This window comes from Phyllostomus discolor, chromosome 8, assembly GCF_004126475.2.
Source record: "Phyllostomus discolor isolate MPI-MPIP mPhyDis1 chromosome 8, mPhyDis1.pri.v3, whole genome shotgun sequence".
NCBI lineage: Eukaryota > Metazoa > Chordata > Mammalia > Chiroptera > Phyllostomidae > Phyllostomus > Phyllostomus discolor.
The window spans coordinates 44,915,675-44,931,057 of record NC_040910.2 but is presented as its reverse complement, the minus strand read 5'-3'; the positions used below and the strand labels follow the sequence as shown (position 1 = coordinate 44,931,057).

Here is a 15,383-nt window from a genome sequence, read left to right as displayed (position 1 = left end):
AGGCCCTAGCCGTTTCTGAAGCAGCCCCTCCCCAACGGAAACAGCCCCCTGGGCAAGACTGCCCTCCCTTCCCTCCCTCTCTCCTGGGAGCACGGAGAGGGGTCAGAGTGTTTGTCAGAAGCTCAAACGGTGGAACTGCTGCAAAGGATCTGAGAGCAGGTTGCACCTCGGTGTGCATGTGAGTGAGTGAGTGTGAGTGTACAGGCAGCGCCCCGGGTCTGTGTTTTTACCGCACTTTCCTGTTGGCTCCCAGCTGCCCCACCAGTTCCGGGGAGGGACCAGGGGCAGAGGCTCCCCTCCCACCCCGAGCCCCACCCCACACTTTATAAAGCCTGAGGCCACACAGTGATGCACAGCTGCATAGCCTGGGGACACAACGGCCCTGCCCCAGCCTCTGCTTCCCCTGCCGGCAGCTCAGACCATGGGAGGTCCCCGCTTCAGCGTCTTTCTCGTCCTACGTGGTGAGAATTGGGGGGGCCCTGGCAGCACCCCTTTGGTATCTGTGCTTCCCATCTCCCCCCTCCTCCTCCCTCCCCACCCCCACCGCTGCCTTGTGGTGAAACAGGAGGCACAGCCGGCAGCTCTGGGGCCTGCCCTGGAGAAAGACGCGTGGTTAGGTGGGTGCCGTGGGAGAGCAGCTGGCAGTGCCCGGGCACCCCCATGCCCAGGCAGGGACCCCCGGGTGTTCTAAGAGCCTGTTCCCCCACACCCAGGGGGATCTCCGAGCTCCCTTCTGGATCCACGTTGGAAGCTGCTCCTTAAGAGGGAAAACTGAAGCAGGGGGGAGGGAGGGGGACAAAAATGAGTGCTGTGACCCTCTCAGGAAGTCACTTTTAGCAGATGGCTTAGAGGGGCCTGCGGAGCTAAGGACAGGGGACCCTTCTACTATGGGGTGTCCCCAACACATTCCCCCATTGTCTCAGGGGCAGGGGAAGCCCAGAGACTCCCCAGTCTTGCTCAGACCCAGCTTGGGACTCAGCCGTGGGTTGAAGGGATTACCACTGTGGGTTTGAACTTGAGTTTTGCTGTGACTTCCCCCATGCCTCGCTTCCCGCCCCACCCAGGGTGGCTCTAACGGTTATCAGGGCAGCTTGTTGCCTGGACAACCAAGCAACAAAGAGAGTTAAGAAGTAACATTTGGGGTACCAGAGCTTCCCCAGGCCACAGGGACAGGGTTCCGTGTGCTAACCCAGAGCAACAAGCATGAGCTTTTTTTATAGCTTTATCGAGGTGCGATACGCAGAGCATTTAATTCGCCTGTGGCATGTATACATTTAGATGACTTTGGGGGCGGTGTGTCAGGGGCCAAGTCCCAGAGCCCTGATCCTCACTTTCCACATCTGTAAAATGGGGCAGGGCATGTCTGGTCTCCACTTTACAGGGCAGTGTTAAGGGCTGAGGGAGCCCTGGTTCAGAGTAAGAATTAAGCAGAGACTATTTATTGTTATTATTTTCATTGTGATGATGATGGTGATTTCACTGGCAGGTCTGGGGGATGGGCTGGGGGGTCCTTAGCAGGAGGAGCAGCCAGAGAATGATGGCCCCGCCCCTGGCACGGGAGCCCTAAGCAGGGGACCCTGACTAGGGAGTCTCACTGCATGGGGCGCAGCCGGGGAAATGCAAACCAGATGGGACTGCGAGCAGACGACCAGCGGCTCCTCTCCAGGCTCCTGTTTGGGCGGCTTCCAAGGCCCCAGACGGAGAAGGTCTGGCCCAGCAGCCTCTGTGGTGGGGGCAGAACGCCCGGCTCAGCCTGATGGGGCACAAAGAAGCCACTCCCTGCAGGGTCTGGGGAGTTGACCCCTCACTTCCACCTTCCCCAGCCCCTGTTCACGAGACTCTCCATAAGCCTTTCCTGGGCTCTGCGCCCCAGTTTGTCCCTCTGTCGCATGGACATGAACAGGGCCTCTGTCTCCTCGGGCAGCTGTGAGCCTGAACGTTGCTGCTGGGGCCTCGGGAGCTGGAGAATGGTCAGCCCAGGTCCCGCCCTGCAAGGGAAGGCCTTTTTATGGTCTGTCCTACAAAGAGGAACTGGTCCTGGCCAGGGAGATACCTACCCAAACCCTGTGGCCAGAGAGGAGAAAGAGAGGAACTCCAGCCTCAGTTTACCCCAGCTGGGAGAGTCTCGGGGAGAGGGGTCTTTGCCCTCTGCTGGCCCGCAGGGTAATCAGGTTTGGACACTGGGGCTAAGTGCTTAGGGGACCCTCCAGTCTGCACCCCCCACAGCTCCTAAGCTATGGTCACCATGACCTACCCCAAAATTCCCCTGGGAGCTCCTCCAAGGGCGACCCAGCCATGAGTTATCCCTTCATTGGGCCCAGGAAGTGACTCACACCTGCTCTTCTCCCTGACCCCCACCCCTCCACCCACTCAACCCCCTCTCTGGATTGTCAGGGCCTCAACTGCCTGCCTCCCCAGCATTTCCAGATCAGTGGGGACTGGACGGCTCCCTCAAGTCCTCCCACAGCCCCACCTGCTGCCTGGGTCCCCTCCTCCCTCCCTCCCTCCCTCCCCCTTCTCTGTTTCTGTTTCTCTGTCTCACCCTCAATCTCTCTATCTCTCTGTGTCTCTCTGTCTAATCTCTGGCATCTCTGTCTCTCCCTTTCTAGGAGTTCCCTATTTCTCTGTCGTCTCTCCCTATCATCGTCTTCTTTATTTATTTTTTAAAGATTGTATTTATTTATTTTTAGAGACGGGGGAAGGGAAAGAAATATCAATGTGTGGTTGCCTCTTGCATGCCCCCCACTGGGGACCTGGCCCACAACCCAGGCATGCACCCTGACTGGGAATCGAACCGGCAACCCTTCACAGGCCAGCACTCAATCCACTGAGTCACACCAGCCAGGGCCCTGTCACTGTCTTCTTAACTTCTGCCTCTCTGTTTATCTCTCCATCTCCCTGTCTGTCTCATCCCTTAATTTTCTCTTCACCCCTCTGTCTCCTTTGTCCCCTTTTCTGTGTCTCTAGCTCCGTCTCTGCCTGTCTCTGTTTCCTCTTTATTTTCTCTCCATCTCTGTCTCCTTGTCTGTCTCTCTGGTGAATGGCAAGGAGGTCCTCATCTCTAGAGGCCCTGCTGACTTGATGAGGGCCCCCAAGGCACTCCGTGGGAGGGGGGTGCCCCCCAAGCGTCAGGAACAGCGGGACTGGGGGGCCTGTACAGTGCCACACCCAACATGAGCCCACAGCATCGTCCTGTGTGCAGGGAGTCAGGAGGTGAAATGTCTCTACTGGGTCCCAAGCTGGCCATCGGGGCTGACAGATGTGGGTGTGCTGCGTTTGCACCTATGCCCTTGAGGAAGGCCAGGGGGGAGGGGGGCTGAACACCTTAGATTTGGGGGGGCTGAGAGAACTCCTGGTCCAACCCCTTCATTTTTACATAAAGACATGAAGACAGTAAACACAACTCAAAGGCAGCACTTGTGTGCTTAACTCCCACACTAGTCTAGGAGATGGTCCCCTCTTCATCCCCATTCTACAGAAGGGGAAACTGAGGCACCTGACCAAGGTCTGGGGTTAGAACCAAGGCCACCTGGCTCCAGTCTGTTTCCTGAACTGCTGCCCACAGGTCAGCAGAAGCCAAGACCTCTGCCAGGCTCGGGCCCCTCCCCATTCTTCAGTTCCTGAAACCCACCCTCAGGTGATGGGCGCAGACCCTCTGGCCATGGGCATCAGAGGTCAGGAGGGGCCATCTGCCGAGTCTCTTCTTGAGCAATGGACAGAGCCCAAGCCTGAGAGGGGTGACACACCCGTCAGATGTGTCATCCTCTGCCTCTGTCAACCCTTCCCTGTTCTGTGATTCCCTGACCCTCATCTCTCTGTTCCAGCGCTGTGGATCTTGCTGGTTCTGTGGGAAGATCGACCTCGGAACACCAGCGGTGAGTCTGCTGGGAGTAACTCCGTCCACAGCCAGAGTCCCAGCCCTCACCTGCACCTCTCAGCCCAGGCAGGAGAAAGGCCTGTTGCAGGGGGAAGCTCAGGGTTGCCCTTCCCAACACTCCTCCCCAGGCCCTATCTCAGCCCTCTTGTGACTGTGGTTTCCATCTTCACAGCCTCCACCCCCACAGCCTCTACCCCCATAGCCTGTGCTCGCTGGTGTCCCCCGCACTCCATATGTGTCAATGCCACTGCCTGTCGCTGTCTTCAAGGATTCAGGTCTTCATCTAGGGAGATTGTCACCAACCCCATGGAGACTTGTGATGGTATGGAGGCTTGGGGGGTGGAGGGCCACATGGAAACATGACTGGTGGTTGGGGGCCTCAGCCTTTGTCCTTGGACTGCCATGAAGGACAGAAAAAAGGGAAAGGAAAAGATATACAGGTGTAAAATGAAAAGTGGATAAATGTGGCTTCCTAGAGAGAGAGGAGCTAGGTCTCTACAAATCTGGAACCTGTGCCTCAGTTTACCCTTCCAGGCCTGGGGAGGGGGATGCAGATCTTCCACACACCCACCACTTCAGCACTTCCTTCTATATCCAAATCCAGGGTGACAGGCAGAGAGCTGAGAAAAGCAGAGCTGATTGTGTGCACTTTGGGAATGGCTTGCTCCAGCCACAGCCCAGCTGCAGCAGTACTGCCTGAGAGTCTAAGTCTTTCCCAAAAGACACCGATTAAGCATCAGATCTCATGCTACATAGGAGATGAGGCTCTCTGCCCTAAGGGCACTCATGCCTCTGGGAGGTGACCCTTTGTCCTGTTTTGTTTCAGACATCAACGAGTGCAGACCACCCTTGTCAGTTTCTTGTGGAAAACTGGCAGAGTGCAAGAACACACAGGGGAGCTACTACTGCGTGTGCACCCCAGGATACAGGCTTGTTTCTGGAGCACTGAATTTCAGTCATGAGAGTGAGAACATGTGTCGAGGTAAGAATGACCCCATGCCCTCCATCTCCCTGTTCGTAAGGTCTGTGGTCACCAGAGCCATTCCTACAGCAGAAAGAGGGCAGGTCCCTGATTGTAGGTGCAGTGCCCAGGTGTGAGAAGGGACAAGTGTGCCTGTGCCCATCCCACCAGCAGAGAGGCAGGGTGGTACGAGAGACAAGGACAAGGACCCAAGTCCTGGTGTTGCTGCCTGACAGCTATGTATGTGGTGTTGGCCAGGACACTTACTCAGAAATCACTGGTAATGTGCAATATGTAATATTATGGTGATTTTGTGTTTAAAAAAAAAAAGGGTGTGGATCTTTTACAGACAAAAACAAAAGTAGCTTTGCCTTTTGTTAACTGTATGACCTTGGACACGTTCTTCACCGCTCCGTGCCTCAGTTTACCCACCTGTAAAAGAGATTGACAAGGGTGCTGCCTCATAGAACTGCTGAGAAGGGATAGGGGATCACAGAGCACAGCTTGTGGTGGCTGTGGGGTTTTGGATTATCATCACTGTGATCTAACATGCCCTCTCCAGGGTGGACGACACCCCAGGGCCCATGCTGCAGGGTGGCTGCTCAGAGGACAGCTGGCCCAGGGCATCCCCTCCCCAGGAGCAGCCAGGCCTGCACATATCACCAGGCTTTGCCTCCTGTCTGGGAGGAGCAGGCTGGCAGGGAAGGGGCAGATGGGGCCAGTGGTGGTCAGGCAGAAGCCAGTACTTGCCCAGAAAGAGGGAGTTAGTGCAGAATTCAGAGAGGGGACGAGGAGGCTGGATCGAGGATCCTGGAGGACTTTGAGCAGGGTCCACAGGCCCACGTAGCTACGGAGAGACAAGCTTAAAACCACAGTTCCAACCCCTTCCCTTCTGCCCTGTGTGCAGAGGGAGGTGGCAGAGCCCCCTGGTGGGAGGGAAGGGGGCAGCTGCACCCACACCTGCCTGGAGCCCAGTGGGATAGCTCCATCCACCTCACTGCTGGTCCACAGGGGTCTCTGTGGGTGGATGTTATGCCCCAAGTATGTAGGCTGGCCAGAGGGCAGAGGAAATTGGAAAAAGTTTCCCATCTCCAGGTGAACACTGTGTGTGTTTGAGGAGCGGAGAGTGAGCCGATCTTTAGCCCCCATTTGCCTGTTTGGCTGGACACCCTTGTGTAGTGACACCCTGCACAACTGCCCATGGTGGCCGTGGATCGCGCTTGGTGTGCCTGGACTGAGGCAAGCCCTGCAGCACAGGTGGTGGTTGTGGGAAGTGAGGAGATGTGCTGCTGTGTGAGAAAGGGGCCAGGGCTGAGAGCAAGGCCTGGAGCTGCTGGGCAGAGACACGGTTGAACAAGAGTGAGGGGGACCTCAAGGGAGAGAGCAGCCTGCTGGTTTGGGTCAGGACCTGCCGTCTGACCACACAGTTTTGTGACAGGCTCAGCTGGGCCGTCTGCCCACCTCGGCATTCCCTCCTTTGCCCACCTGAGGGCCTGTCTACTTGTGTCATGGCCCACGAGGCCTGCTTTGAGCAGGGCCCAGGCCACTCACTTCCTCGGCCACTCGCCCCACTTTCTCCGGGCATCAACGGGCCATCCCAGGCACCTACCTGGTCTCCCAGCCTCTGTGAACCCTGGGGCTCAGAACCCTCTGCAGAGGCCATTTCCAGAAGTTTGGAATGTCTTCCCCACTCACCTGACATCTTATTTGCATAAAACAATGAGGGTGGCGGCATTCAAGACTCTTCAGGAGCTCATGGCGCAGTGTGTTCCAGAGCAACATGCGTCTGCTGCACCATCGCCAGCGACCTCCGGGATGAGACCTGACACTGGGAGCCCTCTCAGAGCCCCTGGGCCATGATGGACCCTGGGGCCCCGTCAGGAAAATTGGGAGAAAGGAGATTCAGGCCCACCTGCCCCAGCTGGCTCTGACTCTGGCTGACGACCCCACCTGGAGAAGATGGCTCTTGGCATCCTGGCCCCAATTCTCAGCCACTCAGCCACCATCCATTTCCTCAAGGAAGCCTCCACCCTGACCCTCCCCAGTGATTTCAGTTCACGGGACTGTCGGCAGCTTGGATGGCTGGGATCAGTAGAGTGACATGTTGGGGGTGAGCAGGGTGACACTGACCTCCCCCACCCGGCCCCAGACTCAGAGAGCTAGGTGAATGAAGAGGCTCCCATCTGGACCAGATGACAAGAAAGGGCATCATCAGGGACCATTGCCCCAGGTTTGACCCTCTCCTGAGGAGGTCACCCCAGGAACCATGGAGGCCCACCCACTGGGAGACAGAAGATGGAGGCTGAGGGTCCTCGGCAAAGCCCACAAGTCTGTGTCGCTGGTGGGAGAACAAGGAGCCACGTGACAGAAACGCCTGCCACTCTTCACCCGTCAGCACCTGCTCCCTGCTCCAGGCACCCAGCCCTTGCCCACCGCTGCCCGGGCTCACATGTGGATTCCCACCACTCCCTGCCTATCCAGGGGATGCCCTCATGGGGACCAGAAGAGGCACCTTTACTGCTCCAAGGCTGTGGGTCCATCACGGCCTGGCACCCACTGTCCAGGTGGCCCTGGCCTATCTGGCACCATTTTCATTTCCTGGGCTCTTTCCCAAAAGCCTAGTCAGGCTCAGGGGTGGTTCTCAGTCCATCTCCACAGGCTGGAGTCTCAGAATTAGCCTGGATGGCAGACTGATGTCTCACCAGAGCCACCGGGATTCCAAGGAGAACTCAGCCCACAGCCCCCACCCTGGGGGAGTCAGGACAAAGGCCACTAAAATGAGCCCTGCTCAGGGTATGCAGCATTTCTCCTGCACTTGGTTCTGGAAAGGCCCGCCCTGGCCTTTGCCCAAGTCCTCAGGCTGAACACAGGTGGTGGTGATGTCCCTGTCCCAGCTGGGAGTTGCCTGGGAGTCCGAAGGAGTCAAAGCTGGCAGAGAGGACATGGGTGGCATCTGGCCACATCTGGACGACAAAGCATCTAGGCCACCACTTTTATCCATAGGACACCTCCGTGTGAATTAGAAAAGGCACCCACACACCTGGGATGCTTCCAGATGCTTCTGTGCTAGAAGATTGCCCATGGCTGCAGGTGCCCACCACTCTCTCCTTCCCCTGCAGTCATAGACGAATGCCACCTGGACCCTGGAATCTGTAAAAGCCGCCGCATCTGCATCAACACCCAGGGCAGCTACACCTGCAGGTGCCCGCCGGGGTTGGAGGCCAACCCAGAGGACCCGAAGCTATGCAGAGGTAGAGGCCTCAGGAAGACACTATGAGGCTGGACTGGAGCTGGGGAAGGAGCCGGGGCAGGTCCCACAACCTGAGGAGGCGGGAGAAGATTCTCAGGTTCCTGAAATGCCACGGGCCTGCCAAGCGCCTGCCCAAGGATTCGCCTCCCTGAGAGGTCCTGCCACAGAGCAGGGGTTTTTCTGTGTAGCCCCTGTGAGCACCCCCTGACACTTCCCCTTTCTCATGTGTCACATGCAAGCCCAGGGAGGTATCATTTCCTGGTCCCAGAAAGGGAACAGGGGCCAGGGCCCAGGAGGGAGCAGGCAGGAGCCTTTGGTCAGGAAGTTCAGCCACAAACTGTTTCCCTCCTGGTTTTGCCACCTATACACTGGAGACTCTGGTCCCTGCTGTGTCCATCTTGCAGGGAGGCCACAATAAGGTGCTTAGAGAGTGAAGTTAAAGCTCACCAGGTGGTGGCCCGTGTACTAAGGGTGGGGTCCTTAGTTCTGGGCAGTGAGAAGTGGGTGCAGCAAGCAGAGGGAGGGCCTGATGCTCTGGCTTTGTCCTCAGATGTGAATGAATGCACCTCAGGGCAAAACCCCTGCCACAACTCCACGCACTGCCTCAATGTCCGGGGCAGCTACAACTGCCGCTGCCGCCCTGGCTGGAAGCCAGTTCCTGGGTCCCCCAATGGCCCAAACAACACCGTCTGTGAAGGTTTGGAGTTCAGATCCCACACACACTTACAGACTCAGTGGCACCCACAGGATCCCAGCAGAAGGAATGCTGGGGGTTCCCTGCTGTCCCAGCGTTAATTCTTTTGAGGCTAAATGGGAGAAGACCTGGGGAGTCCTGAGGAAGGAGCTGGGGTATCCAGGGGAAGTCTCCTGGAGGACCCCAGGCAGAAGCTAATCACTAACTGGGATAAAGGTATTTTGATACCTGACATCTGAATCTGTTGTGGGGTTCACCTGCTACATGTCAGGCCTCTGCACACTTCCCATAGTCCCTGAGTCTGCCACGCAGGGACCTGTATCCCCTCCAGCCAAGGGGTGGGCACAGGGGGCACTCACACAGGGAAGGGGCAAAAAATGGAGAGGAGAGGGGCCTGATCTGGCTGGGACAGGCAGGGACTGACCCCCTCTTCACATCCCCAGATGTGGACGAGTGCAGCTCCAGGGAGCATCAGTGTGACAACTCCACCTTCTGCATCAACACTCCTGGCTCATATGTGTGCCACTGCCTCCTAGGCTGGGTGCCCAAACCCGGATTCCTGAATAAACAAAGGACTACCCAGTGTGAAGGTACCTGGCCTGACCCTTGACCCCACCTCCAATACACACAGACACTGTCTCACCTCATGAGCCTCTGTTCTGTGCCCTGCAGAGATCTTCCCCACCTGGACCCCTAGCACTGGAATCACGAGCCAGGTGAGCGACTCCAGCAGAGACTGTTTCCCCATGCTGCTCCCCCACCACGGGTGAGGCTCTCTGACCCCTCCTCTCCTCTCTCCCAGAGCCTGTCCCGCTTCTTTGAAAAAGTTCAGGACCTGGGCAGAGACTTCAGGCCTGCCTCAGCCAAGGACACCATCAAGGTAAGGGCTGGACCTGGGGGGACCCCAGGACAGTGTGGGACTGGCTGGGGGATGGATGCTTCTGGGTAAGTGGAGGCAGCCCAAACAAGGGCCTCTGATATGAGAAACATGTGTGGCTGTGTGCACAGCATACACGCCCCATGGATATCCCCATCACACAAACAGATGTACATACACACCTCCCCTTATTCCTGGGGCCCCCAGCGCCTGGAGCAGGGCCCTCACACACACACTCACACTCAAGAGGGATCTAATGGCTACAGAATGGAGCGAGGGAGAATTTTGCATCTGGAGCTGAGCCATAAAGGTTCTAATTCTACCCCTCCCCTACCTTTCTGCTGTGACCTCAGGCAAGCGACTCCCCCTGTGTGGGGCTCAGTCTCCTACTTCATGCAGCCATTGTGAAGGGTTAAGTGAACTAAGAGAGGGCTCAAAGATTCCTGCCTGCACACAGTTAGCATTAGATGTCAGTTTTAGCATATGCACTTAGCCCCACAGAAATATATAAGCCCCTTATGTCAGTTTAAATTTTCCAGTAGCTTTATTAAAAAAAAGTACAAGTAAACAAGTGAAATTAATGTGAAGGTGCATTAACCCAATAGATTCAAAATATTACCACTTCAACATGGCACCACACGTGGCTCATGGTGACCGTCCTGGACAGCGCAGACTGAGAACAGTTTCTAACAGAACGTCAGGGACTGATCAATGTTCAGAGCCATTGTTTCAGGTGCTCAGAGGCAACCACTCCTCCCCCTACTTGTCTTCTGGCTACTGCTGTGTCTCGATGATTCCCCCGTGCCTGTCCCCCAGGCACCCCGGGTGGTTCCCTGGTGTGTCCCCAGTGAGAGAGTGAGATCAGGTCCTTTAGGAGGTTCCTGTGGTGCAGTGACCCAGCAGCTGTCACCCTTCCCCTCCAGTATGTTATTGAGGCATTGGATGAGCTACTGGAAGTCCCTGGGGACCTGGAGGCCCTGACCCTGCCTGACCGGCACCGCTTAGCCACCTACCTGCTATTGTACCTGGAAGAAGTCCTGAGGACCCTGACCAAAATCATACCTGAACCCTCCTTCACCTACCATTCTCGTTTGGACACAGGTGAGGCTTCTTCCTGCCCTGCCCAGCCCTGGGTCCTACCCTGCAACTGGAGCCCCCAGTCACTGCCCCTCTCCCCTCAGAGCTGTCCCTGGTGATCCAGGAGCAAGGGAATGGAACCATCACCCTGGGCCAGAGCCACGCACGGATGCAGCTGAACTGGGCTGAGGCAGTTGGCACTGGGGAGCCAGGTAACATCGGGGAACCAGAGGGGGCACCAGGGAGAGGGAAGAAAGAGCTGGGTGTGGCTAGGGGTGAGGTTCCAAATATGTAACAATTGGAAATGCCTAATGTATACTTCTTAGGAGGGAGGAGGGAGGGCAGGAGAGGGCAGCCAGCCTGTCTGTCCCCTAGGCCCCACCCTGGCAGGCTTATTCTCCAGCCGCAACATGCAGAGATTGCTGGCCAATGCTTCCCTGGAGCTGGACCCTGAGAAGAAAGCCCAGCTGGAAAGCACACATGGAGGTCCTGTTGGTGGTGGCCAGCCCAGGCTCCTCTCTGCTGTCAACATGGTCTTTCTGAGCAACAAGAACACGGAGAAACTAGGCTCCCCTGTCAACTTCTCCTTCTCCCACCCTGTGAGTCCTTGGGTGGGGAAGGGGGATCTGGCCCACTGGTCACCCCATAGACAATGTCATGGAGGCCCCTCTGCAGTCTCTATTTCCCCACCTCCACCCATTCTGCCGCTTCCTTCATGTACCCCAGGGCCTTTGCACTTACTGTGCTCGCTGACTCGGACAGAGTTCCCTCACATGACTCAGCCCTTTGCTTATTTCTAGTCTTTGTTCAAATGCCACCTTCTTTTTTAGGCCCTCCCTGACCTCCTTATTTAAAAGATATTTATTTATTTATTTATTTATTTATTTATAAAGAGAGAGGGACGGGAGGTAGAGAGGGAGAGAAACATCAATGTGTGGTTGCCTCTCAAGTGCTGCCTGTTGGGGACCTGGCCCACAACTCAGGCATGTGCCCTGACTGGGAATTGAACTGGTGACACTGGTTCACAGCCTGGTGCTCAATCCACTGAGCCACACCAGCCAGGGCTGACCTCCTGATTTAAAATTACAGCCTGTAATCAATCATGCTCTACCTTTCTCCATTCCTGCTCCTTTTTCTTTTCTTTCCTTTTTTCTTTTCTTTTCATTTTTTTCCAATAGCACTTATCACCTCCTAACACACCATCTAGTTTCCTTATCTATTAGGTTTATTATATATACTGCCTGTCTCCCCATGAGCACATCAGCCCCACAAGGGCAGGGACTGTGTCTGCTCTGGTCTGTGCTGTGCCCCTGGCTGGCACACACAGTAGGTGCTCAGTAAATACTTGTCAATGCAAAGCAGCCCTTTCTCAGAACCAGCCCAAGATCAGAACCCAAGAGTGAGCTCTAGGCTAACATCTCTGACCACCCCCACCTACCCACAGGAGGAGAAGCCCCGTTCACGGCAGGAGCTAATTTGTGCCTTCTGGAAGGGCGACAGTGACAGTGGTGGGTACTGGGCCACCACAGGCTGCTGGAAGGTGGGCAGCAAGAATGGCAGCACCACCTGCCGATGCAGACACCTGAGCAGTTTTGCAGTCCTCATGGCCCACTATGAGGTGGAGGTGAGCAGTCCCAGGGCCCCCCTCAATGCCTACAGATGAGGCCAGCTTAGCTGAGACAAGCAGCTGGTTCTTGATGGTGTGGCCCAACTGGTTCTGGATGGTTGCACAGCCCAGGTGGGCCCATGCTGCATCCACCCACCCAGTCCCCTCCCTGGGGCCCACAGACCACCTCCCCATGACCCAGCAACTAAACAGTCTGAGCTGACACTGGAGCCCCCACTCGAGCTAGTGCTCCCGACTACCCGCCCTGATCCCTTGGGTCCACTTGTTAAATATCGCTAAAAGTTGAAACACAACTTTCTGGATGTGGCCTCAGGTGATCCATAAATATTATGGCCATGTGGATAATTGGAATGGGCCAGGCAGAGTGGGGAAGGTTGGTGGTCCAAGCCAAAGGCCCAGGAAATACTAAACTGTGGGGTTTGTGAGCTGATAAGTGTGGCCAGATGGGGGAGAAGCAGATAAGGTCCAAGAAGGGGACCCATTAGTGCTGGAAAAAGATGTGACAGTCAAGACTTCACTGGGGAGCTTTTTGGGAGAGCAGTCTGGGTGCATAGTGGGAACCTGCACCCATGGGTGTGTGTGTGTGTATGTGTGTGTGTGTGTGTGTGTGTGTGTAGGGGGCATTTAGGATGACAAAGATACATCAGGCTTGCTCTGTTGTTGAAGGCAGAGGTGGGGGTGGTGATCAGCCTAATTTGAGTCCTGCAGGCCAGTCAGATCTCAGGTGGGTCTGGGCTGTGGGACCCGCAAGGAGGGCAGAAGGCCTCAGGGTGCTGATCAAGCCCCGCCCATCCCATCCTGCATCTAGGACCTGAAGTTGACCCTGATCACCCAAGTGGGACTGGCGCTGTCACTGGTCTGCCTGCTGCTGTGCATCCTCACCTTCCTGCTAGTGCGCCCCATCCAGGGCTCCCGCACCACAGTGCACCTGCACCTCTGCATCTGCCTCTTCCTGGGCTCCGCCATATTTCTAGCAGGCATTGAGAACAAAGGCAACCAGGTGAGGCCCGGCCCTGTGGAGTGCCCCACTCGCACCAGAGCACTAGGTCAGCAAGGCCCAGGGTAGGGGTAACTTCCCAACTCCCCAGCTGCCCCCACCACCACCACCACCATAAGGGCGAGAGACTGGCTGCCTGTGGCCTGGCAGTGGGTGTCCTAGCCCTTTGCTGACATGGGGGTTCCCCCTCCACCCCTGCAGGTGGGGCCGAGCTGCCGCCTGGTGGCCGGGCTGCTGCACTACTGCTTCCTGGCCGCCTTCTGCTGGATGAGCCTGGAGGGCCTGGAGCTCTACTTCCTCGTGGTGCGAGTGTTCCAGGGCCAGGGCCTGAGCAAGCGCTGGCTCTACCTGATTGGCTACGGCATTCCCGGGCTCATCGTGGCCATCTCGGCAGCGGCCTATCACGATGGCTATGGCCGCGAGAGCTTGTGAGTGCGGAGTGGTGGGGCCAGGAGAGGAACGGGAGTCATCCAGGGACATGGGGCTGCACCACACACAGTGCCCCACTCCCCCCAGACTTCCTCAGGCTCCTGACCAGATTCCTCCCTTCTCACCCAGCTGCTGGCTAAAAACCGACCGCGGCTTTGTCTGGAGCTTCAATGGACCTGTGGCCTTCATAATTTTGGTAACTATTCCCCCACACTCCACCCTCAAAGCCTGAGACACCTGGCCCTTCACTGAGCCCAAGAGATCAACTCTCCCTGCAAGCTCTAAGGACAACCCCTAACACAAACTCTCTGCTCCCCGCACAGTGCAATGCTGTCATCTTTGTGACGACTGTCTGGAAGCTCACTCAGAAGTTCTCTGAGATCAACCCAGACATGAATAAATTAAAGAAGGCCAGGTGAAGGCAGGGGCTGACAGGGAGAGTGGGGGGATGTTGGGGTTGGCCCCCTACTGCAGCTGCTGTCCTCCCCCCAGGGTGCTGACCATCACGGCCATCGCACAGCTCTTCGTGCTGGGCTGCACGTGGGCCTCTGGCCTGTTCCTCTTCCAATACGGTAGCTACAGCCATGTGCTGGCCTACATCTTCACCATCCTCAACTGCTTTCAGGGCCTTTTCCTCTTCTTGCTGCACTGCCTCCTCAACAAGAAGGTGGGCTTTGGGTCAAGCCGTGGGGGTGGGCTTTGGGTCAAGCCATACCCTCCCCCTTCCCCTACTTCTCAGGGCTGCCTCTCCCCTGACCTGGCATCTTGGGCCCTGCAGGTGAGGGAGGAGTACTGGAAGTGGGCCTGCATGGCCACTGGAAACAAGTACTCAGACTTCACCACGTCCACATCCAGCTCCAGCCACAACCAGACTAAGGTAAGGGCCGACCCTGGTGCGGAGGTGCTGGGCCAGAAGGTAGCCTTGGGCTGGACTTGGTTCTCACTGGGCTCCTCTCTCTCCAGGTCCTCAGGACGTCAGAGTCTGGCATGTGACCACAAGTTCTAGCCAGGCCAGCAGCTCCTGTGGCCTCCTCAGCAGCTTTTGCACATGCCAAAGACTATCCCCTCCTTTCCCACTACCCTGCTCCCTCCACCCTCCTTGGAGAGGGGGAGTTGATAGTTGTTCTGTGGCACCAAACCTAGGAACACACAGCCAGGGTGGAATCGGACCCGATGGACCTGCTTGTGGCTGCCTCTGCTGCACTCCAGCTGGGACCCCGGGTGGGCAGGAGCTGGCCCAGGGCGACAGCCTCTTGCCCTGGTACACAATGCCCGGACAGACAAGCCTCCTGTGCCCACCTGGCCTCCCACTCATCTGTCTGCTACAAATCAAGAGGCCAAGGTGCTGAGGTTCAACTTTTCCTGTTAAGCAAAGACTGAGGTTAAGGATGGGAGAAGGGCATTACTGGCCCTGCTGCCTGTGGCTCACGGTACAGAGGCCAGTCTGCCTCTTTGGCAGAGGGTTCTCACTGTTTTGAAGGTGGTGGATATTGTGTAATTTTTTTTTTATTACCTGTATAAACTTTTCAATGTTGACACTTAAATCTCACATTGATATAGAAGGTGGCTGTGCTGGCTGGTTAGGGGCTCCCTG

At 56.6% G+C, this 15,383-nt stretch overlaps 1 protein-coding gene across 2 annotated transcripts; it reads left to right on the top strand.

The window, feature by feature from the left end:
• Nucleotides 1-328: 328 nt before the first annotated feature.
• Nucleotides 329-15,333, top strand: ADGRE5 (adhesion G protein-coupled receptor E5). 2 transcript variants are annotated; one of them, XM_036032356.1, is made up of 20 exons: nucleotides 329-461; nucleotides 3,825-3,875; nucleotides 4,065-4,199; nucleotides 4,704-4,859; nucleotides 7,958-8,089; nucleotides 8,639-8,785; nucleotides 9,226-9,372; nucleotides 9,455-9,498; nucleotides 9,585-9,662; nucleotides 10,583-10,760; nucleotides 10,841-10,948; nucleotides 11,112-11,335; nucleotides 12,181-12,360; nucleotides 13,172-13,363; nucleotides 13,562-13,788; nucleotides 13,919-13,985; nucleotides 14,113-14,204; nucleotides 14,282-14,456; nucleotides 14,568-14,666; nucleotides 14,753-15,333. In XM_036032356.1, the coding sequence occupies exons 1-20, from the start codon at nucleotides 422-424 to the stop codon at nucleotides 14,780-14,782; spliced, it is 2,502 nt and encodes an 833-aa protein (XP_035888249.1). In that variant the 5' UTR covers nucleotides 329-421; the 3' UTR covers nucleotides 14,783-15,333. The 2 variants fall into 2 exon arrangements, with proteins under 2 accessions (XP_035888249.1, XP_035888248.1); XM_036032355.1 differs by lacking the exons at nucleotides 7,958-8,089; nucleotides 9,226-9,372.
• The last annotated feature ends 50 nt before the right edge of the window (nucleotides 15,334-15,383 follow it).